At 36.9% G+C, this 26594-nt stretch overlaps 3 protein-coding genes across 6 annotated transcripts; 2 read left to right on the top strand and 1 right to left on the bottom strand.

Moving 5' to 3' along the window:
* The first annotated feature begins 2714 nt into the window (after window positions 1–2714).
* Window positions 2715–5303, top strand: Cpsf73 (cleavage and polyadenylation specificity factor 73). The gene has a single exon (XM_011147952.3). The coding sequence runs from the start codon at window positions 3047–3049 to the stop codon at window positions 5102–5104; it is 2058 nt and encodes a 685-aa protein (XP_011146254.1). The 5' UTR covers window positions 2715–3046; the 3' UTR covers window positions 5105–5303.
* Window positions 5304–5334: 31 nt separating this feature from the next.
* On the bottom strand, window positions 5335–20785 carry DNApol-theta (DNA polymerase theta). 4 transcript variants are annotated; one of them, XR_003113819.1, is made up of 22 exons: window positions 20103–20785; window positions 19751–19981; window positions 19419–19672; window positions 19228–19360; window positions 18666–18867; window positions 18313–18508; window positions 18060–18229; window positions 17698–17965; window positions 17280–17610; window positions 17000–17141; window positions 16675–16918; window positions 16416–16557; window positions 13204–15055; window positions 12869–13074; window positions 12582–12783; window positions 10614–10795; window positions 10413–10532; window positions 7850–8185; window positions 7336–7600; window positions 7185–7216; window positions 6990–7096; window positions 5801–5941 (listed from the first exon to the last, which is right to left on the bottom strand). XR_003113819.1 is itself a non-coding variant. In XM_011147953.3 (21 exons), the coding sequence occupies exons 1-21, from the start codon at window positions 20745–20747 to the stop codon at window positions 5804–5806; spliced, it is 6486 nt and encodes a 2161-aa protein (XP_011146255.1). In that variant the 3' UTR covers window positions 5335–5803. The 4 variants fall into 4 exon arrangements, 3 of the variants coding, with proteins under 3 accessions (XP_011146255.1, XP_011146257.1, XP_025160360.1); XM_011147953.3 differs by having other exon boundaries at window positions 5335–5941; window positions 6990–7216; window positions 20103–20747; XM_011147955.3 differs by lacking the exons at window positions 5801–5941; window positions 6990–7096; window positions 7185–7216 and having other exon boundaries at window positions 7581–7727.
* Window positions 20786–21017: 232 nt separating this feature from the next.
* Window positions 21018–26310, top strand: IntS8 (integrator complex subunit 8). Its single transcript, XM_019843237.2, has 12 exons — window positions 21018–21229; window positions 21307–21724; window positions 21811–22048; window positions 22221–22457; window positions 22543–22788; window positions 22944–23193; window positions 23428–23841; window positions 24056–24310; window positions 24505–24769; window positions 25366–25484; window positions 25574–25923; window positions 26053–26310. The coding sequence occupies exons 1-12, from the start codon at window positions 21112–21114 to the stop codon at window positions 26170–26172; spliced, it is 3030 nt and encodes a 1009-aa protein (XP_019698796.1). The 5' UTR covers window positions 21018–21111; the 3' UTR covers window positions 26173–26310.
* Window positions 26311–26594: the final 284 nt, after the last annotated feature.

The raw sequence follows: 26594 nt of genomic DNA, 5'->3' as shown, positions 1-26594 counted from the left end.
ATACGTGTGTCACTTCGAAAGGTAAAGCCAGCGGCACACAGTGCTTGTTTTCGTGCTGGATTGCTCGCTGGATGAAAATACTGCATTCTGATTGGTGCATTTCTATCCATCGGAAATGTACCAATGAGAACGCAGTATTTTCATCCAGCAAGCAATCCAGCACGAAAACAAACACCGTGTGCCGCTGGCTTTAGAATCGCGTCCGTATTTTGCGCATCTGCTCCGCGCATTATATATACATAGGCAACACTTATACATAAGGAGAACAATAGGAGTTAGCAGTTTAGTGTATTATACAGAAGCTATGGATTGTTGCCACAGACATCTATATTATTACTAGATTGCTAAAACTAGGATCAGAGAGAAGAAGGAGAGATGTCATGAGCCGCTTTTAGCCGAGCCAAGTACGAAGCGCTCTCTGTACAACCGTAGACATGAATTAACGACGCCAGTGTCTATGGTTCCTTACTGATTTCCCCCACCACGTACGCACACGTAGCCGGCTCGGTCTATTAGTGTCACACGAATAGACCGAGCCAACAGCTATGTGTGCGTGCGTAGTAAGGGAAATCAGTAAAGAATCGTGGACACTGGCGTCGTTAGTTCATGTGCACAGAGAGCGCTTCGCACTTGGCTCGCCTAAAAGCGGCCCATGATACCTCTCTTTCTTCTCTCTGCTAGGATAAAATATAGGACAAGAGCACAAGCTTTTGCATAACACATAATATATAACACATAAGAGAATAAACCAATTAGTTTTCTTCATTTCCCTTCTCAGGCCAGAAATGAAGAACTCTGATTTGTTGATTCTCTTATGCGTTGTGTATTATATGCGTTATGCAAAAGTCTCTGGCCCATATGGTTCCGAAAGCTATGTACTGAACTCATGCGCATGCGTAGGTGGTGAAATACTAATGTCCAATTAGTTGAAATGAAAAAATAATATATATATACATATGTAATTTCTTATACACATAAAGATAATGAATATCGGCCATGTTACATGTCTTCTTCACCATTTACGCTATGTATGTGCAGACGTTTACTCATACTATGTAACACACAATTTTCGGAGTCCAAAATTATCTTGAGAAATACGGGAGTTAGCAGTCTAAAGGCCCATCTATAATGGCTGCAAGAATAAGGTTGTAAGCCTAAGCAGTAAGAAATGGACCAACCACAATCGATTATTATAAGAATAATCGATTATGGTTGGTCTATTTCTTACTGCTTACGCTTAGAACCTTATTCTTGCAGCCATTGTAGATGGGCCTTAATGTAATATACTGGGTGCATTCAGTACTACAACCGCTCACTGAGCGTTAAGTGAGCTCTTGCATCTGATTGGTATATATTTTTAAATCTAAAATCTAAATTAAAAATATACCAATCAAATGTAAAAGCTTATTGAGCGCTCAGTGAGCGGTTGTAGTACTGAATACACCCATTGGATATTAAACTTAATTTTAAAGGATTTACAAGATATGGCGCAATGAGTACCTAATGGCATCGGCCCATACTGCAGCCGACTTCATATGAAAGCCCTGTCATTAGGCTTTAAGAATCAATATATTTCATTTGGTCGAATTTTAAATAACATATTTTTTTAGCGCATTCAATATGTCGAGTTTTGTGCCAACGAAACGCAATTTGCGGGAAGCGTTACTTTTTTGTTTCCATTTGAAAAAATCGGCAGCTGAAAGTCTTCGTTTGCTCTCCGAAGCTTATGAGGATTATGCTCCATCGATGTCAACTTGTGAGTACTAGTTTAGGCGATTCAAAAATGTAGATTTTTATTTGGAAGACAAGGAACGCCCTGGTCAACCGAAAAAGTTTAAAGACGAAGAGTTGAAGACATTGCTGGACGAAGATCGATATCAAACGCTTGAAAAATTGGCAGAAGCATTAAATGTAACCAAAATGGCCGTCTCTAAGCGTTTGAAGTCGATGGGAATGGTTCAAAAGCAAGGAAATTGCTAACGATGGACAATACTTTGAATAACATGTACTTATCATTTTGTTTCGAAATAAATATTCATTTTCACAAAAAAATCCCTTAAAATTAAGTTTAATATCCAATAGATGTCCGTGGTTGTTGCAAGTTGGATTTCTCGAGAACAGTGTTGGAGACATTTATTCCTTCCACAACTTTCTGCACATGCGTCGACTACGTTACAAGTTTTGATAGACTCGTACTTAAATATACAATAGGGCGCTCTTGGGGCGAAACCAATGGTTGCGTTCAGAAAACAAAGCGCTCACTGAATGCTTAGTAACTATTGGTCCTTACTGTTAGATCCTTACATTCAGACCAATAACGTTGACGAATTACTTAACTGTTGTGTTTTCTGAACGCAGCCAATGGCTGTGTTATTTAGTATCCACTGAACAAATATAACCTAAGATATAATCTAAGATACTCGCGCAAGAAACGCAGGAAAACTACGCTGGAGCCTGGAAGACAGCTGATCGGTATAACGCCCTTTCATGTACCCTGCGATGCGCTTTATTGCCATCATTGGCATAGAGTTCTACGTCTTTCACGCATGCGTTGTAGCGTTGCAATATATTGCATCTGACATCACAGGGGTACACTCACAGCCATTTATTTGGTCTGTTCTTTGTAGCTGCACTGCTGAACTGGTGCAATAAGCTAGAGTGAGAAAACCTATATTTGTCTCACTTTAACTTATCGCACCAGTTCAACAGTGCAGCTACAAAGAACAGACCAATTGAATGAATGAATGAATCTGCGTTAGAAGTCAGCGCATACATATATCCTTTGTTGTTTTATTTTCCAATGAAATATTTCGTACTACCCGAGACCGGTGGGATTTTATGAAAACTAGGACGTCGAGCGACACAATCGAGGAACTCTGATATTATTTTTTGACTATGTCGTTGCATTAACCGTCACAGTTTTGACTAACCTGCAGCGGCGAGATAACCTTAAAATACTGCGCTAAACGCGGTCCGGTATCAATAAGTCGCAAGACCCATGTGGTAAGGATAATTCAAGAAATCAACCTTTACTGTTAACGCTAAAATGACGAAAAGAAAAAGTGACACGCAAGTGCCGGCTGAAGAAAGCGATTTGCTATCGATTCGTCCGCTTGGTGCCGGTCAAGAGGTCGGTAGATCATGTATCATGTTAGAATTTAAAGGTAAGAGGATTATGTTGGACTGTGGTATACATCCTGGTCTATCAGGCATGGATGCTCTTCCATTCGTCGATCTGGTTGAGGCCGATGAAATTGACTTGCTATTAATATCACACTTCCACCTGGACCACTGTGGAGCTCTGCCTTGGTTCTTACAAAAAACGAGCTTTAAGGGCCGTTGTTTCATGACTCACGCTACTAAAGCTATATATCGCTGGCTATTGTCAGATTATATCAAAGTCAGCAATATAGCCACAGAGCAGATGCTGTACACAGAGTCTGATCTGGAGACTAGCATGGACAAGATTGAAACCATCAATTTTCATGAGGAGAAAGATGTGTTTGGTATAAAGTTCTGGGCCTACAATGCAGGTCATGTATTGGGTGCTGCAATGTTCATGATAGAAATCGCTGGTGTGAAGATTTTGTATACCGGTGATTTTAGCCGACAAGAAGACAGACATCTAATGGCTGCTGAGATACCGAATATTCACCCTGATGTACTGATCACGGAATCTACATATGGCACTCACATCCATGAAAAAAGGGAGGATCGAGAAGGCAGATTCACCAATCTTGTACATGAGATTGTAAATAGAGGAGGCAGGTGCTTGATTCCTGTGTTCGCACTGGGAAGAGCACAAGAACTTCTGCTCATTTTAGATGAATATTGGGGTCAGCATTCGGAATTGCATGAAATCCCAATCTACTATGCTTCTTCCTTGGCAAAGAAATGTATGGCAGTCTATCAAACATATGTAAACGCCATGAACGACAAGATCAGGCGGCAAATTGCCATTAACAATCCTTTTGTGTTCAAGCATATATCAAATTTAAAAGGAATTGATCATTTTGAGGACATTGGTCCATGTGTGGTAATGGCATCACCTGGTATGATGCAGAGTGGCTTGTCGAGGGAGTTGTTCGAGTCCTGGTGCACAGACGCTAAGAACGGAGTCATAATAGCCGGTTACTGTGTAGAGGGTACATTGGCCAAGGGCATTTTGTCAGAACCTGAAGAAATCACTACCATGTCCGGACAAAAATTACCTCTAAAGATGTCCGTAGATTACATATCCTTCTCAGCACACACAGACTATCAGCAAACGTCGGAATTTATACGTATATTGAAGCCGCCGCACGTGGTGCTCGTGCACGGTGAGCAGAACGAGATGGGCCGTTTGAAGGCGGCTCTACAGCGAGAGTACGAGGACGATCCCAACACGACTATGGAGATACACAATCCAAGGAACACGGTCGCGGTGGAGCTTTATTTTCGGGGAGAGAAGACTGCCAAAGTGATGGGCACGTTGGCGATGGAGACACCCAAACCTGGACAGAAATTGTCCGGCGTGTTGGTGAAGAGGAACTTCAATTATCACATGCTAGCCCCGTGTGACTTATCCAAGTATACCGACATGAGTATGAGTCAAGTGATACAAAGGCAGAGTGTATATTTCTCCGCTTCATTGCCAGTGTTGAAGCACTTATTGACGCAGATAGCTGGCAACTTGGAAGTCATAGACGACAAGAAGCTGCGGGTGTTCAAAAACGTGGACGTTACAATCGACGGCAAGATCGTGACAATGGAATGGATAGCGACGCCCGTGAACGATATGTATGCAGACTCGGTTCTCACTGCAATATTACAAGCCGAAATAATGGATCAGTCGCCGAAGATGTTACCTGCACCTACTAAAATGGACAGAATGCACTTCAAGGAATGCCTCATCGAGATGTTGCAGGAGATGTTCGGCGAGGATTCCGTTCCCAAGATATTCAAGGGCGAAAAATTGTACGTTACGGTGGACGGTAAGAAAGCGCATATCGATCTTTTAAACTTGGAGGTGACCAGCAAGGAGGACGAGACTTTCCAGCAAATAGTGCAAACGGCTGTAACGAAATTGCACCAGTCGTTAGCACCGCCTTGTGATGTAATATGAAAAATACGAACGATTATGAGACTTGTCGAATATATGAACAATTATTTTATACTGCTAGAAATATTTATTGCTTACAATTGAATAATTGTAATAAAATCATCAAAGTTATATAATTATTACGGAATAATAGACTAGTATTTTAAACTATACTATTATATTTAAAAAACTAATTCAGTTGAGTTGCGAATTTTTCTGGGATAGTAAATTTAATTTCTCTTTCATTAGTTTCATTTTTTTATACGACATAGTTGTTAAAGAATATCCTAAAAACATATTGAAAGGGAATTCTTATAAAGCAAGGAAAAAGAGATGTAAAATGTATTTTTTTACAATATTTTTCATTAAATATTGATAATGTAACTTGCAGGTATTTCAGCGTAATAAAAAATACAAATACATAGAAAATATAAAAATCTCCATTGTATATCTATATATAAATATTGTTTACAATTTTTGCCATCTTATCCTGATCTCTATTCCCCGTAATTTACATACAATGTAAATCGCAGATAAATTGCGGTAATCGAGATTAAGGATATTTATAATTTTTATAAATAAAAAAGATAAATATATAAAACATCTACTTGTAAATATTGACTCATGATTCATACGTAGCTCAGCGTGACTGATTATAAAAGATATATAAAAGTAGAAATATATAGAACGAAAAAAAAAGTTTTAGTGTAACGATAAAAACCTCTAAAATTTATAATCAGTTAAATCGCCCCATGCAGGGCCAACTCTCACTTTCACAGGTAATGGCACAGTAAGTTGGCATACATCCTCCATCGACTCTTTAATTATTATGGCGACTTCTTTCAAATCTGCTGAATTTACCTGAGACAATATATTAATACATTAATTGTCCTTAATTGTATTTCTACATGATCCGAACGTTTAAATAATAATGCACCCAAAAAAAGATATTCTATTTGTAAAGTGATTTTTTCCATAGTCTCATATTCTAAGCAAAGCCTTTTACAGAAAAAGGATTCCTCTTTCAATAAAGCGATTAAAGTGAACCACTCATCTAAAATTTATTAGATATTATTCTAACTATTTTCCTCTTATTTCAAGAGGATTTCCTTATATCAATTTTTATCTTATATATAAAGAGGAATATGTTGATTTAAATGTCGGTTTCTTTTGTTCAGTCATGCTCTACCTCCATGACATGAACAAAAAAAACTATATACTCATAGGTCAGAATATTTGGAATGCTTTTTAAAAAAGGTATATGTGTTGCTGTAACATAAAACAAAGATAATTTACCCATATTTGGTCAAATATAAAAAATATCTATTGCGAGAAGTTGAATAATATATTTTTTCTTCTATGTTTCATACAATTGGATATGAACATATTTGTATCTATGAAATCCACAACAAAACTGATTGAAAGTTTATTTGTTATGACGATCTTGTTTTATTTGTGCCTACTTGTAAAACTGGAATTAGAAATACATCTATATATATATATATATATATTACTTTTCAGTATACATTATAATTTTTTCAAATTAACTAATATAACCAGTAAGAATAAAGTACAGTAAGAATAAATAATAATCTTCTTAAAAAAAGATTAAATAATTTTTGTATAAGAAGAAATTTATATTAAAGTCAATAAGAAAATCAATAAGATTTGCATTATATATGTAACATATAATCCCTCTAACTTTAACAATAACGTGTTTATAATATTTTCCTCTTAATCTTAGAGGAATCCTCTTCAGACCATGTGTAAGAATAAAATTCTCTAAAATTTAGACGATTTCGCTTGTTCTGAAATTACTTTTTTTTGGGTGTGATTAATTTTTTTCATATGGACCCACTATAAATCTACATCTATTCTCGAAAATGCATTTATATTACCGTGCGCTTACCTCATATAACAATTCATCGTGCAGTTGTAAAACTAAATAACCACCTCTTTGTAGCATATCGCGACTGTTTCTCCTTAGTTTACGGGTACCTTGCGTCTCGGGAAATACTATAACAGAATCCGGAAAGCTGTGCCTCATCTTTTCTTCTATAATTATCATAGCTTTTTTAACTATGTCCGCCGCAGAGCCTTGTACCTTTGTGTTCACAGCTTGCCGTTCCGCTTGCGCTTAACAATTCAATGAGCAGGAGGTTTGAGAAATTGCATCTTCACAATTTGAAGTTTATACACTGCTTAATGAAGTGCTTAATGCAACATTTTATGTTAATGTGCGGCAATCGACTTACCTCTCGTAGACGACTTCGTGCTTCTTAAGTCTGGAAGTTGCCTGCGCCTTCCGAGTAACGTTGTCACGTATCCATTGTGATGCGCTTTCTCTAGCGTGTCATCCAACCACTTGTATATGCCAGGATATGCGTTCATAAAGGATTCTAAAAAATGTTGAGCCTCGGTCTCGCTTATACACAGATTTTCAGCCAACGACTTCACCCCCATACCGTAGATCATGCCGTAGCATAATTGTTTGGTACGCTGACGCATCTCGTTGGTCACCTGAATACGAGAATGAAAACTTGCACAGATCATGAAAATAATTATTTCAGGGGAGTTTATTTCACTGAGTGACTTTGATTTCGTTTGAATCAGCGCTCGCGTGTGCTTTTCCAAGATGAGGTGTTCCCTAAAGTAATAATAACAATAAAACAAAATAAATAATATGTAAATAGTTCAATAGTACACATAAATAATTCATAAGAATGTCGTGGAAAGATTTTTGCGCTTAATAACGTCGTTATTGAGTACCTCTTCTTCGATTACGTTGTTCCATTTAGCGGCAATGCTTTTGAAGATGTCACCCTGCTGTTTCATGATTTCACACAGCACCGAATCTTGTGAAAAGTGAGTCAAGAGACGTAATTCGAGTTGACAATAGTCTGCAGACAGCATCACGTTGCCCAAGGCCGGTACGAAGGACCTTCTTACGCTCACGAGGAGATTATTATCTTCGAAATGAAAATCCTTCGGCACGTTCTGCAGATTTGGTTCATGCATTGAAACTCTACCCGTCACTGTGCAAGTTATGCAATTCCCATGAATACGAGAATCTTCTTGAGATAAATTCAACAATGGGTAGACGATCTGTAGAAGAGAAAAGATCATATGTTCAAATACATATTACATAATTATATAATTATTTATTATTAATTTATTATTATTAGTGGTAAAACTTTAGAATAGGGCTTTTTCCGAATTTTGATATATTTTTGCTACTTGCTGGATAAAAATCTTTGTTGTGACTACGACAATGATAATCAATGGAGAGAGCCCGAAAAAAATGTTACCGACTTATTTTTTTCGGATCTTATAAAACTCTGAAGGAGAAATGTACCAAATTTAAACTATTGAGTAAAAGTATAAAAAAAAATGAACTTTAATAAACTAAAGACATAAACTATTCTCCGCTATAATTTAGACTTTATAATATAAATTTGTACTTTTGATCAAAGCAGAGTATGATTGTGAATAATGGTCTGCTTTATTTTGCTTGTAATTTATGATAAGTCCTACCTTGCGTAGAGGTCTAATCTTTTCAGTATTCATTTTTAGTATATCGTAGACTTATCTGTTTTTAGTAAGGCAAAAGATTCGAGTAACAATTGTGAACGGTATTTAATCAGTATAAAATCGGTATTTAAAAATTTAAATATATGGAATAAAATTTTCGTGTTTTTTCCTGTAAAGATCTTAGTCCCCTTCTCTCTTCCTTAATATACAGGGTATTCTAAAATGATATGTCAAAAATTTAAGGAGATATTCTTCACACCTGAAGGATGAAAAAATGTTATATGGACGTAGGTGCGGAAATGCATATTTCAGGAGTTATGTTGAAAATACTATTAGCTGTATTACTTACACAAGGAAAAATTTAGGATTAATTATTGTAGACGACAATTGTTTAATTAGGCTTATTTGCATTTGTTTTTAATGTAACCTTGAGTTAGTTATAATAAATGTTGAAAATGTTCGCCATTCGCCTGAATACAAACAGTGACACGTCGACGCATTGATTCACGGACACATTCAAAAATGCCTGGCATACAGCGGATTGTCTCGCAACCTGCAGTGATACGGTCACGAAGATCTTGAATATCACGTATTGTTGTAGCATATACGATTGCCTTTAAATATCCCCACAAATAAAAGTCTATCGGATTGAGATCCGGGGAACGTGGAGGCCACAAAGTAGGTTCACCTCTTCCTATCCATCGATCACCGTAAGTTTGATCGAGAAAATCACGACTAATTTTGCTGAAATGAGGAAGAGCTCCATCATGCATAAAGTACATGTTTTGTCTAATCATCAACGGAACATTTTCTAACAGAATAGGAAGATGATTTTCTAAGAAATCTATGTACACAAGCGCTGTAAGATTTGGTGGAAGAAAATAGAGTCCTATTAAATAATCACCGATGATACTAGTCCATACATTAACAGAAAACTTTTGCTGGTGACGAGATGGAGCGATTTTGTATGGATTATTATCTGCCCAGATGTGTTCATTGTGAAAATTAACAATCTCATCTCTGGTAAACTGTGGTCTCCGTAAACAGCACTGCAGGAATAAAGTTAGGATTGACATCCTTACGTATGAACCATTGGCAAAATGTATATCGTTGAGGGAAATCCCTTAGTACGGCTGGTGGTAATGCGTCGACGTGTCACTGCTTATATTCAGGCAAATGGCGAATATTTTCAACATTTATTATAACTAACTCAAGGTCACATTAAAACCAAATGTAAATAAACCGACCAAATGTAAATTAAATGACTGTCGTCTACAATAATTAATCCTAAATTTTTCCTTGTGTAAGTAATACAGCTAACAGTATTTTCAACATAACTCCTGAAATAAGCATTTCCGCACCTACGTCCATATAACATTTTTTCACCCTTCAGGTGTGAGGAATATCTCTTTAAATTTTTGACATATCTTTTTAGAACACCCTGTATATGTAAAACTTTGTATATATGTTTTTTTACAGCTAGTTTTGTAAATTACTGAACAAGAAAACGTAGATTTTGATATAATAGTACTTCTGAATATTTACCAAAAAAGTTGTTCAAAAAATAAGTAGGTAACATTTTTTTCGGGCTCCCCCGATTGATTATCACTGTCGGAGTCACAACAAAGATTTTTACCATGAGAGCAGCAAATAAATATCAAAATTCGGAAGAAGTCCTATTCTAAAGTTTTACCTTATTAATAATTACATATTATATAATTATCACCGATACGCATATTATATATTATAATTTTAATTTACTTCTATATTACGGAGACGCGATAACAATGTGAATGATTACTTTTGTTTTCGTTGCGTTTAATTTACGCCATGAGATTACGAGACGTGATATTGGATTGTCGCATTTCTCCAAGACTGCTTTGCTCGTACTGACTTTCTTATCTTTGTACAATCCCAGTACCTACGAGACGTATATTTGAAATTATGCATCATGATAATATTAGATGCATAGGCTTAATTGCAGTTTCGAGAGCGTACGAACCTGTCCAACTTCTTTGGACGATGATAAATTAAATTTTCTACCTGCCAGATCATAAGCTCTTGTTTCTAAAGATTGCATCTCGCTTAAAATAACCGATAGTGTCTCTTGCAATGCCTTCAAATTCACGCCAATACCTGATAATTCCATGCACGCTAAAATCGTCGCTATTCTCATCTCTATGTCTAAAAGAGAACACGAATATTAATGAGCATGTTCATACAGATACAAAGTAATTCTCCCATATTCGCGGGTGATATGTTCCAAGACCTACTACGGACGCCCAAAACCGTGTGGATAATATCGAACCTTATATATAAGACGTTTATATACATGAAAAAGTTTGATTGATAAATTACATATCATGAAACATTATCGACATTAAGCAATAATGAAATATATTGTACATTATTATACTTGTGCCCTCTCTTTGACGAGTGAGTGGAATTCTGACATTTTAGCTTAATCCTCAAGAGACGGTGCAGCAATGAAAAATATCTTGTACGTACATATTTAAATATTAGGAAGTTGAATTAATTCTAGCCCCTAGCAACAAATGGCTTTGGTAACAAGTTAATGGTTAATACGAATGTTGACATTTGGCAATACTAAAAGATTTGACATTCCTCTATGACATGACAGTTTGCGCGTTATTGTTACTGATAGCTTCATTGTTTATATGCGTCTAAAATGGATCATACAAAATTGCATTGTCGACATTCATTACTTTTTTTGTTTGATTTGAAGAAATTAGCAACTGAAGCTCGTGATATGTTTGTTACAACTTATGGTGATCAAGATCCATCGTATTACAACTGTAAATTTTGGTTTCAACGATTCAAAAGTGCTGATTTCGATTTGAATGACAAAGAACGTACTGGTCAATCAAAAAAATTCGAAGATTCTGAATTGCAAGCATTATTGAATGAAAACATCGCTCAAACGGAAAAACAATTGGCTGAATAGTTCAACGTCGATAAATCAACAATTTCTAAACGCCTACACGCCATGGGAAATATTCAAAAGGAAGGCAAATGGCTTCCATGCTATTGAGTGAAAGTGCAATTGCAAGTCGTTTGAATATTGCCATGTCTTTGCTTACCATACAGAAAAAAGAATTTTTTGTGTATGGTAAGCATGGGTTTTGTGGCGAATTATAATTGGAGATGAAAAGTGGATTTATTTTGATAATCCAAACCGAAAAAATCATGAGTTGATCCAAGACAACCATCAACATCGACGCCATTCGGACGCCAACGAAACATTCACAGTCACAAAGTAATGCTCTGTATTTGGTGGGATATGGAAAGTGTGGTGTACTATGAGCTTCTAAAACCGAATGAAACAGTTACGGGGGGGGGGGGGCGATATCAGCAACAATTGAACAAATTGAATGATGAATTGGTGCAAAAAAGGCCAGCGATAGCCAGCAATAGACGCAAGGTAATTCTTTTGCATGATAATGCTCGTCCACATGTTGCTTCAATCGTTACAAACATTGTTAGAGCTCGAATGGGAAATTCTTCCGCATCCAGCGTACTCTCCAGACCTAGCACCACCTGATTACTATCTATTTCGATCGATGCAACACGCTTTGGTAGGTATATACTTGAATAATTACGAGGATGTGCAAAAACTGGTGTCTGGATTGTTTCGAAAGACAGATCGTTCTATCATTGCGGAACCGCTATGTTGCCAGAAAGATGAGGAAAAATCATAGCTAACGACGGAAAATATTTTGATCGATGTAAATTTAATCATTGCTTTAAAATAAAGATAGAAAAATTAACAAGATAAGACCAGAATTAATTCAACCTCCTAATACATTTTTACATTATATTTTTATATAATTATAATAAGGCAATTTCAAGCTTAGGAATTCTTTATTTTTGGAATTTCCCGTTTAATATTTTTGGGCCGCGAACAACAACTGCAGTCACGAATCCTACTGAATATTTAAGTAAAACTTACCTCTAAACGTATGAAGTAACACAGGATTGAGTTCTTCTAATTTACTCGTGATGCTATCCGTCATGTGCCACGTAAGCACGGCTTCTGCGGCCGATCTAAACTCGCCTGGCAAAGAATTTTGCACATCCATCCCAGGGCCTACGTTGCAGCAGGAATTCGTACGTTTCATTATAAAATTTCCTTGGGGAAAGTATTGCGTCACCTATTCAAAATTCACGTATCATCAGTTCTAGTCTTTTTCAAATCATCGTGTACAGCAAGTAACAACATATTCGCTGCAGTTTTACCAGTTCGCTGAAATTTCCCTCGAAGTCATTGGTGTATAACCAGTGCGCTATCACTGGATCGAGAAATCTGCATTTGGCCGAGATAGCGCAACATCGATACAGCAGTTTATATGTATCTTTGATCGCAAAGCATTTCACATATAAAGCCGCATCGGAAAGCAACTCTTTCAACAGAGTAATTTGTTCTTTGGTGGAGATTTTTGCATCTAGAAGAGTTACAAAATTCAGCTTGTATCAAATTGTAAAAGAGAGACGGTACTCGATGATTGGAAAGGCAGTCGTACGATTAATTTTATTATGCTACAACAATATCGTATGATTCTCACTTCTCTCACCTTGTGTGTTACTGAATGAGATGTAATATGCGATATTACTTTCCCAGGAAATCGCAGCACCGCGAATCTCCTTCCTCCCGTGTATGTAATTTACAGACTTCTTCAATTTTCGTTTTTTCTCCGTGCCGTTGATACAAATCTTCGACCCGATATTATTTGTATTGTCCACGTACATGTCACAATGTAAGGCCAACGCGAAGCTTCGTTTTTTCAATACCTCGCGCTTGAACAGACTGAAAGTCGCCCTGTTGTTCGCAACTTTCACGATGTTCAAGGTTTTCCAATCTATCGTGCCATTCAACAAATCCACATTGCTATCAGGTTGCGGTGCAATCTCTGTATTCGGCTTTATTTTCTCCTTCGAAACGCTTAACTGCGTCCCGTGTCGTTTAACTGTTGAAACTGACTTCGAATCAGCCACCACTTCATCTTCGGAATCATATATGAAGCTGCCTACGCCAAAATTTCGCGGCAAAATTTCCTTCAACTTCAGCGTTACCCTTTTCTTGGCGCTGTCTTCCACTGCGTCACTTGGTATTGCTCCCATGGGGGAATTCACGCGATTGTTTATTTCTTCCGTGCTCTCGACGAGTTTCTGAGAACGTATCTTATGTATTCTCTTCTCCAGCTGTGTCTTCACTCGACTCTTGCTGTTGTTTAAGGGAGACTCGAAGTGCTGCGAAGCGATGATGATGTCCGAATCGGATCCGTTGGAGTCCACGGATATCTTCCGCTGATCCCTAAAGACGATTACGTTCGTCACGGGCGATTGCGTGGTCGTTATATTCAGCAACTTCGACTTTCGTAGCGCTTTCTCCTTAACCGCGACTGCTGTGCGCTTCTTGACGCCCGTGTTATGTAGATCCACCTTGTTATTTTGCGCGCAAGTCTTCGCATTTCTTGAAGCAATGGACGAGCTCGTATTCACAATGTCTTTGATCTTGCCTTGTAATATTTCCCTCTTCGTATTCTCGACAACCTTCTTCGGTAACTCCGCAAAATCGTTCCACGAATCGTCGTCCCACGACAGTATGCTGTTCTTCGATGATAAATGCGCCACGTCTATGGGGGCGTGTACTTTCGTGTTATTCTCATTGCACATTTGCGCATTGCTGCCACTCGGATCTGCAGATTTCTTCTGCAATGCACTCGCGACGTTATACTTGCTCTCGAATGTATTGCAGTCCTCCAGTCCAGATAAATCTATGACATTCTGCTCGAGAATGTCGCACATCTGCGTGTCGAGATTCAAACTGTCGTCAAACAGACTGGGACTTCTCGAACGTGACTTACCACGCGTATTCAGAATAGACATGCTTGTATTTTTTTCCGTCTGATCCTCATCGGTGTCTTCAATTTCATTCGAACTGGAGATTTTTGGCTTCTTGTTAAATATATTAATATCTTCTTCTTTATTCTTCCTTTTCAACTTAATACTGTTATCGATCTCAGAATAATCTTTTATTTCTTCAGAGATGTTCAAACATTCGTCGTTTTCTATCATATCGGGACTACTCATGTCACAAAAATTTGACGCATTTTCGTTGTTTTCCAAGCTTGCGAGTGATTCAGTGGTTCTCTTCTTTTCAGATACATTAATTTCGACAGCTTCTTTGCGTGTGTCGGCGCTCGAAGTATCATCCTTTCGATTCTCGTTACTCGCAAGCTTATCACGTGGCGAATTTTCCGTGATGGATGTTCCTACTTTTGCAGACTTGGAATTATCTGCATCCATTTGGACTTGAGATTGTTCTTGGGTACTGGACGCATCCTTGATATTTCTTGCCTGTGTATTTATTTCGAGAGATCGTTCTTTCTGCTCCCACGGAAGTTGATCGAGTCCCAGCTCGTTCTGCAAACAATCAGTGCCACATTATTTTAAATCGTCATTAATGAGGAGATTGAATTAATTCTGATCTTATTTTGTCAAATTTTTTATCTTTATTTTAAAGAAATGGTTGAATTTATATCAATCAAAATATTTTCCGTCGTTAGCTGTGACTTTTTCCCATCTTTCTGGTAACATGGCAGTTCCGCGACAATAAAACAATCTGTCTTTCGAAACAATCCAATCAGACACCAATTTTTGCACATCCTCGTAATTATTCAAGTGTATACCTGCCAAAGCGTGTTGCATCGATCGAAATAGATAGTAATCAGGTGGTGCTAGGTCTGGAGAGTACGCTGGATGCGGAAGAATTTCCCATTCGAGCTCTAACAATGTTTGTTTAACGATTGAAGCAACATGTGGACGAGCATTATCGTGCAAAAGAATTACCTTGCGTCTATTGCTGGCTATCGCTGGCCTTTTTTGCACCAATTCATCATTCAATTTGTTCAATTGTTGCTGATATCGCCCCCCCCCCCCCGTAACTGTTTCATTCGGTTTTAGAAGCTCATAGTACACCACACTTTCCATATCCCACCAAATACAGAGCATTACTTTGTGACTGTGAATGTTCCGTTTTGGCGTCGATGTTGATGGTTGTCTTGGATCAACTCATGATTTTTTCGGTTTGGATTATCAAAATAAATCCACTTTTCATCTCCAGTTATAATTCGCCACAAAAAATTATTTTTTTCTGTCTGGTAAGCAAAGACATGGCAATATTCAAACGACTTGCAATTGCACTTTCACTCAATAGCATGGAAGCCATTTGCCTTCCTTTTGAATATTTCCCATGGTGCGTAGGCGTTTAGAAATTATTGATTCATTGACGTTGAACTATTTAGCCAATTGTTTTTCCGTTTGAGCGGTGTTTTCATTCAATAATGCTTGCAATTCAGAATCTTCGAATTTGTTTGGTTCACCAGTACGTTCTTTGTCACTCAAATCGAAATCACCACTTTTGAGTCGTAGAAACCAAAATTTACAGTTGGAATACGATGAAGCTTGATCACCATAAGTTGTAACAAGCATTTCACGAGCTTCAGTTGGCGATTTTTCAAATCAAATAAAACAAGTAATGAATATCGAAAATGCAATTTTGTATCCATTTTAGATGCTTATAAACAATAAAATTATCAGTAACAATAGCGTGCAAATTGTCATATGTCATAAAGAAATGTCAAATCTTTCAATGATGCTAGATTTCAACATTCGTACTAACCATTAACCTGTTACTAAAGTCATCTATTGCTAGAGACCAGAACTAATTCAACCTCTTAATAATTATATCAGGAATCACTCTCAGAGTGCGAAAATTGCAAACCTGAACCAACATTCGCGCTTCTTGAACCAACAGAATTGCCGCTTGCTGCGGTGTGAGCCCATCTCTTCCAGTGACAAATACCGTCCTTATTTTATTTCTTTTCTCCGTCTCGAGCGCATATTCTCCTTCGTAATCTTTCTCACTGAACATGAATACAAAGGATCAACTTGTATCAACAAGAGAAAAAGGAGAGATAGGCAGAGAGGGGGAGAAGGAGAATATATAACATAAAATTATGATTTATAATTCACATACATACCTTTCGAAAGGAAGAGCATTGTAAAGTGCGCGTTCAACGTTAAGCTCGTTAGCAACAGCCAAGTCCGCCACACACGTGATCCCTTGTTTATACAGGCTTCTCGCCCGCAAGCCGTTTAACATCGGCAGGCGCAGCAGATCTAACAATTCTCTGCAGACACCGAATTGTAATCTCGTTTGAAATTGACTTATCAACAATTCCATGCAGTCCCAGCGTAACTGTTTGCAAAATTGCGTGACCATGCCTAGAGGAAGATAATCAGAAATTAAACTTCGTCCGATGAATAATTCGAACGGTATCAAATGTCTTGTCATGGTTTATTTACCTGCGTACGTAGCAGCGGACTGCTGTAAAGTTTGCAGCACTCCGCGGCAACAGCCGTACTTCTTGCAGACTATGTTAAGCGGAACCTCGTTCACCAACTCATGCAATGCCAACGCACTGTAGAATCTCTTGTGTATATTCAACTATAGAGCGGAGCATATTAGAAACGATTTAAATAACACGAGATTAAATAATAAATAAGATGAGCATCGAATTTACTTGGTGGTTTTTATGCTCACAGTAGACAGGTATCTTATCTACGATAAACAAACGATGGTTACCGATTTTCCGGGTCTAATGATTCCTCGGATAGCTGACAGCAGGAAGCGTTCTTCGACTCCGACGAGTCTTCCAACTCTGCGCTCGCTTTCGGACATGATATTCCACAACTCGTGAAATGTCATCCAATCGACAGTTTCGATTTGACTGCCGGAGCCGAGCGGTGTTACCAAATATATCACATGCAACTCTGTGTCCAAAACAAAGCATCTTCTAGCCTTTTGTAACTCCTCGAACAGGAATAATCCTTCCCTGGGAGGTACGGAAGCAGCCAAGCACGCCTTTCCCAACGACGTCGCTATCCATCGTGTTTCTTTCTCTGTAGTTTGCAATCTGCTCGATATAACAAGTAGTAAAAACACTTAATTACGTATTTTTAAAAATGTTGAGAGAGAGGGAGAATTAAAATTGCATGCTCACAATAGAAATTCATTGTCCAATAGGAATTTAATCGCTTCACTGGAGAAAGTTTGCACATTAGACTGCTCGCTCAAGCTCAGCAAAGTACAATTGATATATAACTCCAAATCTTCCGAGGTATATAAAACTTCGCTAGCTACGGCTTCCAGGAGCGCTCTTATCAACAACGTAGAATCGTTGAGGCAAGATTCAATCGGGTCTAGAATCGCAGAGAGCAATGACACTGCCGCGTTGCGTTCAGTTGGTTTGCATATCAGTATACTTTCTCCTGAAAAATTGAAATTTCAGGCTGAAACGATGAAAGCAACGGAAGAAAGTCATACGCTACATTCTGTGAATATATTCCTACGCATTGCCTTTACCTGCGCTGTCTTTCCCCATACGGCCGGCACGACCTATCATCTGCTTGTAAGTTAAAGTGTTCAACAAATTAGGACCGAACATGGGCGATCTTATGATTACTCTTCGTGCGGGCAAGTTCACTCCGCTGCTTAATGTCGACGTTGCTACGAGGACTCTCAAAGATCCAGTTCTAAAATAATAATACCGAGCTTGAATTAGTACACGACATGAGAAGTTAGTAAAAAAAAAAGAAAAAATTGGAAGAATCATTACCTGAAGGATCCTTCTATGATATCACGCTCGTCCATCGTGAGCCCAGCATGATGGAAAGCGATGCCGAACGAGATCGTACTTTTCAAAATATTGTCCAAGCCGCTCGGACTGCGTTTCAGTTGCTCCAGAGTTTCGTGAATTAACTCAGGATTGATCTCCTTTTTCAAAATCCCTCCAAATGTACTATTTCCAGAACCTATTGGATGTAAAGGACGTACATAAGATATATATTCTTCGCAGTTACGTTTTGTTATGTTTTACAGGGAGAAAGAGAGGAATATAAAATTATGGAAAACATGTGTGTATAATAAAAAGAGAATCTACGTTTACCCGAGTTTTGATTTTGAACATACCTAACTTGAAGAAAGCTACTGCAACTTGCTGTGCCAATTTTTCACACCATTTCTTCGTAGGACAGAAGATTAACACGCTGTGACCGGCGCTTATTGTCTCGATACAAAGCTGAAGAATATTATCCGCGTCCGCTTCTAATTCTGGTACTATTGCCAATTTTCTAACGAGTCTAAACTTATTGTCATATACATGTGTTCCTATCTGTAAGTAGAAACTGTCTTGAAACTCTTGACCCCTCACTGTAATCATATTGAATCATGAAGCAAGAAATCATATATGTGATCTATTTCTGTCGAGTATTATTGAAATCAATTATTTCCTTGCAACATATTTCCCAGCATGTTTCTGCTCACATAAAAAACTAACTGATTTCAACACACATTGCAAATGTAAATCACACGAGAGTTCTTATTTCTGACACCATTGTATAATATGATTACAGTGAGAGGTCAGGAGCTTTAAACAGTATAAAAATAGAATTTGTATTATTTAGTTTTTTTCAAGAAGTATAAAAATATTCCTAGTATTTTAAACAGCAAACAGTAATAGAAACTTTCTTACTTTGCAATATTCATTTAAAGGAATAGGACGAAATTCAGTTTTATACAATTCAGCATCTAACCATTTGGCTAACAAAGACAAATTCGGCAATGTGGCTGACATGCCGATTAGCTGGATATTGATATCGTCGTTGCTAAAAGAAAAATTCAAATTATTCCGTGAGACACATACAATTATGTTATCGAGCTTACCGAATAGTCATATATTTCAATTTTGTTAAGAGCAGTTCCAGAAGATAGCCACGATTGGCATCACCGAGCAGATGCAATTCATCTATTACTACAGCTCCTAAACTACTTAGATCATTTTCTTCCATCAGACGATTCACCAAAGAATTTGCCTTTTCTATGGTCGCTATTGCAACCTGAGTAGCAGCAAAACCTCCAGGTGGCACCATACCGCCCATAAATCCCTCCACTCTTATTCCACTATCAGACAATAAATCCTGAATACCGAATTCACTTAAGTAAAATTATACAGCCAAAATATTTGTACAACAAAATTAACTCAAGTATGATCTTACTTGAAAGTAATACATTTTTTCCCTAACAACAGAAACAAATGGTAGGATGAAGATTACTTTCTTCTGCCTTTCTAGGACAGTCTTGATCAAAAGAATTTCAGCAACAAGAGTCTTTCCTGCTGAAGTAGGTGCAGAATATACAAGATTCTGTTTCTCCTGTATTATCTTGTGATTCGACAAACACTCCATTTGCCATGCAAACATATTTTCAACTCCACGAGCGATATATTTCTGAAAAATAACAATTATTAAAATCATGCATATGTATGTCAATGTGCACATGTGTATGTATGTATACATGTAATAATCTACTAAATATATCTTAATATAATAATATATCATAATTTAATACCTGAAGAATATTTAGTGGCAAGCCCCATGATGCCAGTTTGCATCGGTCTTGAGTACAAAGAGGCAAAGACAAAATAATCCCTGAACTTTCTTTATCGTATGTACAATTGACAGCTGATGATGATGTAACATAGTTATTACCAATTTTATTTTTTTCAGTATCATCAGTCTTATTTTTCTGAATCTGTTCTATATTAGGCTCATCACTTTTCTCTATGATATTAAAAAGACACTTCTCATTCAAATAAGTTATATTAGCGTTCTTACTGCTTATTTTATGGCAGCTTCTATGTCTCTGGGAAGAGAGATTTTTATCCTCTTTCGAAGAACTTGATGCTAACGACAAATTCTTCTCACTATCAATATTAACAAATGTAACGCTATTTTCAAAATATTTTCCAATATCAGACTCATCTTTTCTTGTTATTTCCTTTTTATTGCTTGCAAAGTGTGACAGTTTTGACTTATTCGTGTCGTTATCTTCGTTCCCGAACTTCGAGAGCGACAAGCTGTGTTTAAAATATTTACCCAATTCGTTATCGCTTATTTCTTGCAGAACTCTGTCTCGGCTTTCTTCTTGCAAAATTCTATGCTTCTTTTCAACATTTAGACAAGCAATCAGAGTATCATCACCGAAAGATTGCATTATTTCACCGCCGAGACGAGTATTTTAACGTTACTCGATCGGGGCGATTTAAATCGCTCCGAAATCAGTTCGTACGCAAGTGATACCATCAGTTCGGAAATATTCTTCCCTATCGGCTAATAATAAGGTCCCTACATTTCTCTGATAACAATTCTAGTAATTGCCTGTTTGATAGCCAATCAGCACATTCACTTTGCGATGAATAAATTCTAAACACAACCAATCCTTCTCCACTCTTTATGATTCATGGATTTAAACAGTCAATGACGGTTCACGGCGGTATTGCATTTTGTATCTGTTGTGGGTTATCCCGTATCGTGAAGAGTATCAATTGTACGGATACATTAATGACAATATTCTTACCATGGACGTAGATTTGCTTAGACCAGGCACAGTGCCGATTTCACCGGACACAATATTATGGTTCGAATTTTTACTAAATCCTTCGTTGCTGCAGAAACATTTATCAAAACCCTTCCCAGGTAAAATCTTTATCAAGTATTTGCATCTTTAATGAGACATTAAGTAACATTATATGCGTTTTGTTCCACTCCTATAGATCCATCACCCACGGACCTGATAATTAAATTTATGACGATTAATTCTGACCAAAAGGAGATTGAGCTCAAAACAATTGATACCGAGTCAAACGATGTAAAGCCTAATGGTGTAAATAAGTGGTCTCACAGGAATTTAGCATTGAAGATACTTTCTTTGAAAGTAGCAGCATATCTCAAATGGGACTTGGATATACTAGAGAAGAAACTACCTCTGCCGATACAATTAACACTATTGCAAGATTTATTTTATATCACATCTGATGTCATGGTAGAGATACCTACAATTCCAGAATTCTTTATAGAGAAAGTCTCCGACCAACTTTTGTTCACATTGGTTTTGTATCATAGATGGCACTTAAGGGCAATTATTTATAGAGCTTTAAGTAACAAACAGCCAAAACAACAATTACTTCATATGTGAGTTCTGTCTTGATATTATAATGTCTTGGTTGGCAATTTTTTATTAATACTTGGAATATTTTTACCAATATGTTATAAATTAGACCAGGCTTTCAAGAATCGACATATGTACCACCAGGCATAGTGGATGACATTATTAGGAAATTAGAAGCACATATACCCAACAGCGTAAGTGCCCTAAACACTATTTTAGAAGCATCCGATATAAAGCCAATGGTTCTCTCTTTTGATACTTTTCAAATGTTGACTGAGGATAGTATAGAAATCAAGCAAAATTGGGAAAACATGTATCCAGTGAATATAGATGAATTTAAATGCCAGGTAGGAAGTTTATAAACTAAATATTACTTTTGTATTAATGTAGAGTAATTTAAGGAATATAGTGTAATTTAAGGAATATAGTGTAATTTAAGGAATATAGTGTAATTTAAGGAATATAGTGTAATTTAAGGAATATAGTGTAATTTAAGGAAATTTTTTTACCCCTTTTTAGATACATTATGATCTTGCGATGTATTATTTATTGAGGGAGGAATATCAAGATGCTAAGTGTCATATCAGACAGGCAAAGGAGCGGTACAGTAAACTAGATTCAACAGTGAAATTAACGTACTGCAAAGTACAAAAGGAATTCTTGGAGGGCGCTTGTCTCGCGTGTGAGGTACCGATAGAAAATATCACTCCTAGTCTCACTCAACGTTTGCAGTCCTCGATCAAGGATCAATATACTGTAAGTATACTTTTGCATATCGAATAGGATCGATGTGTACGCATTTTCGAATAATGTATTCACGCGATATGTGCAAAATCTGCAGAACATATTGCAGATTTTGCAAACAGACAATGTTTTCAGGGAGATACCTCAGGTTTATAGAGATAACTTGGAGTTAGACATACAAGGCGGGTCTGTTAACAGGAAAATTATAGTTGCTCGGGATCTTCTACTGCAAATACAATGCTTGAATCTCGTCAGGAAAATCCTCGATGACAGCATAATCCTGGGTGATTATGTAACTGAAATTAAAGCAGCCGGCTCTAAGGGTTTGGACGTTCTATTTTGGGTATAAATTTTAATTTGTTTCTAAATATTCATGTAGCCGTCAGATTTTCATTATTATGTCATTCTCAGGGAAATCATTTCTCCGAACTTTTAAATGTATTTAAAACTGAATGCTTTCACTCTTCTTATCGTCTCATTTGTGTTTTATTTTTTTAGGCCTTAAATAACGTTATAGAAAAGGCATCGCCTATGGATAAGAAACGAATCTCGCGTTACCTTCTTTATCTTATAAACACTACCGGTATAGAAGGGCTTGCTCTGAAAATACTTAATGATTCCTCCTTCTCGTCATTATTTGATGAGACGGAACTGGCTATCATTAAACAGGCAAGTGTATCCGACGAAATAGAATTACCAAACTTGTTGCTAAATAACGACTGGGGTATATCACCTATACCATATATACGTAAGTAGTTTTTATAATATAATGAAGAAAAAAATGTAAGACATGAGATTTTATATTTAATTAACAAAATGAACTCAAGGGAGCACTATTGGGAAAATCTGTATCTAAAAAGCAGAAACAAATAAGACCATTTTCAAAATAATTTTCTCCTTTACTTCTCTTATATGTTGACTCTGAACTTCCGTTTCCATTGTAATTTGCAGGTAAATTAATCAATTCCACTATAATTTACAGATAACACAAGAATCGAAGTATTTGAACTGGAACAGAAGTTGATAGCGACTTACGACAGTCATGAAATCCGTGAGACGTTGATCCATCTGGATGGTAAACATCGTATGAAACCATTGTGGAACGTTAATGGCTGTTGGGAATTGCCTATTCCATTGCAGAGTGTGGTGATGTCTCTCTCGAGAGGTTTCATGCAGGATTATTCGTATGTTCTGCTCGCAAAGAGTCGAGAATTGGTGATGTTTAAAAATTTCGACGGTGCAATTGAGCTGCTGAAAGTTTTGGATAGTGAGCTGCAGGAGCACATGAAAACTGCAGCAAAATCTCAGGTCTACAAGTTGTGCAAGTTAGTGAGCTGGGAATGCCTACTCGTCGAAATATGGAAGTGTCTTCATACTTGGCCGACGACCAATGTCTGTATGTATGAATGTATTTAGTTGTCCGTTTAATTTCAACACTTTATACGACACAATATGTATGGAAAGTCTTGAAACCCTTATTTTATTTTATTTTTATTCCAAGACCAAGATAATTCGCCCGAAAAGAGATTAATCGGAAATATCTCTGAAAATAACGACAAATTTATAATTCTGGATAATTTATCGTTCTTCAGAATCATTTATTATTTCAGCTGATATGCAAAGTATGGTTGCACGGTGTAAGCAGTGTCTTGGTGCCTTACAAGCGACCGACCAAGTAATCCCGCGACAAGAAATAATAGAGTACTGCACGGTCTTTCTGTTAAACATGGCAGAGTGGGATTATCTCACCAGTTTGGAGAAACGCTGGAGTTACACGGAGTTCGCGGCCGCCGTTAGCAGCGTTTGCCAAGACATCGTCAAGTACAAGGGGACTCGCAAATTTCCGCGAGAGGCATGGGACATGAGTATATATTTTTCCACTTGAAACGAAAGCATCATACCTCACAGTATCCGCGATAATCTTGAGAATTCGACAAACTTGTTTCACGATTAAATTGTTTCACGCCAAACTTCTTGTGAATTATCTCGATTGCTTTACACGATAGGAACTAGACTAAACACTCTCCGTCATAAGCACCAAATATGTGTGTCTTTTCAGTTTTAGCAGCATTTGGTCCTAGCAGAGAACAGACGCAAAAACGCAGCGGTGGCAGCGGTAGCGGTGGCAACAGTGGAAGTTCTGGAAGTAATGCGTCGAGGGATGTTGTCGCCAGTATTACAAGTACTCTTACTCGGTTACGTGAACCTATGGTACTCACTGTGGTGATATCGTTGCTAGCACGTTTACGTAACGTTTTGCGCGACGAATCTAGTCTGGAATTGCATACACAGTATCTTACTCTTTGGCCTGCCGGAGTACCAAAGTATGTGAATTGTAGTATCACTACATCCACCATTGTAGTGTTCCCCATCATTCATTACACAAAGTGAGGCACCTAAAAACAGGCCACCTTTGAAAATATGCAGGTTGGAAAAAAATGTTAAATACAGAAGTTGTAGGGTTTCAAGTGAGATGCATCACACAGCAACACTAGTATGACCTTGAACAGCATCAAGGTTGCAGGCAGGTTGAGAAAATTTTCCTTTTCAAGGTTGAATCTTTTTTTTTAATATTCTAGATAAAAGTTGTTCAAAAATTAATTGGTAGAAGAAAATGATGTAATAAATACGAGGATTTCCATTTTAAAAAATTCAAGGTGACTTCCATAACTTTGATGATGCTATTCAAGATCATACTATTGCTATGTAATGTGTCACTTAAAAACCTACTTCTGTTTAACATTTTTTCCATTTTGCATATTTTCAAAGTTATTCAGGCGGCCTGTTTTAGGTGCCTTATCTTGTACATACATACTATGCAATACACATTATGACATTGAGAGTGAATGCTTTACTACTACTTACAAGTGGTATTCATAATATTTGAATAATATTCACATGAGTTATATATCATTTACAGTGCAAATTCATACAACATCCGATATATCGGGGAAATATTGTTCCAATTGTTAATACAAGCTCTGAAATATTATCCCTGCAATGTGCCATGGCTCAGACTAATGGGCGATCTTAATTTCGGTAAGTTCATGCGTCGCGATGTATCGAATATCATCATTTTAATACTTACATATATAAAAATTCAATGTTATTTAATTTATTTCTTTTAGTTTTGGCGTACTACGAAAGCGCGATGAAATATTATTTAAAGGCCATCATGGTAGCTAGTGATTTGTTTAGCCAACCCATACTACGCACACAGATAGACGATCTTGTTTACAGAAGAATGATCAAGTGCTGCGCTCATTTACAGTGTTATACTCAGGCGGCTATATTGTGTCAGTTTTTAGAAGAGGTAGATTATTCTCTGGCATTTAAAATGGCATCTAGTGATCAAAAGAACTGTGCAACCGCTGATGCCATGGATGCATATTATCACTGTATCTGGGATATTACATTATTAGAGTATCTCATACATCAACATGCAAAGCGCGGGGAGCATCACCGGAAACAACTCGCGGTAAATACATAAATTAAGTAATTAATACGAATATTATACAATTAACCAATCTTAGTTTTCATTTAAGCTTCTAATAAATTTATAAATTTTTCTATACTATGTAAAGTATATATTTCTTAATTTTTACAGATCAAAGTTATTGGTTTGCTAGAATTGAACTCTAATAACAACGAAGAGATCCAAAGAGAAGCGGCGAATATTCGGAAAGCTAAGTTTTTAAGAGCATTAGCGAAGCAATATGTATATTAAAAAGTCGATTTTATACATGTATTACACATATATGTATACTATGCTGGACAAACGTATTGGTATATCGTAATATTTTCTAGATATTTAATTAAAAGCGGATAAACATGTAAGAAGGTAAATATATACGATTTTTTTGAAGCTGTAAAAAAAATTTTATCTCGAAAATTTCACTTTACACTTACATCCAACACTGTATGTATTGTGTGTTTGCAAATGTAAATTTCCCTATTTATAAAATAATGTAAAATAAAATTTATAGTTTCCTAATAATTTTAATTCAACAAAGTTAACGGTTTATTTGATAGTGGATTGAAAAAGAGATAAAACATTTGAGTTATGGAAAAAGCATGAAAGTGAGATGTAGTTCACTGAACAAAAATATGAAAATTTTATGAAAATGGGTATAGAAGGCTAGTAAATAG

Source organism: Harpegnathos saltator, unplaced genomic scaffold, assembly GCF_003227715.2.
Source record: "Harpegnathos saltator strain DR-91 unplaced genomic scaffold, Hsal_v8.6 scaffold627, whole genome shotgun sequence".
Classification (NCBI taxonomy): domain Eukaryota; kingdom Metazoa; phylum Arthropoda; class Insecta; order Hymenoptera; family Formicidae; genus Harpegnathos; species Harpegnathos saltator.
The sequence above is the reverse complement of the archived record's forward strand: the minus strand, read 5'-3'. Positions and strand labels throughout refer to the sequence as shown.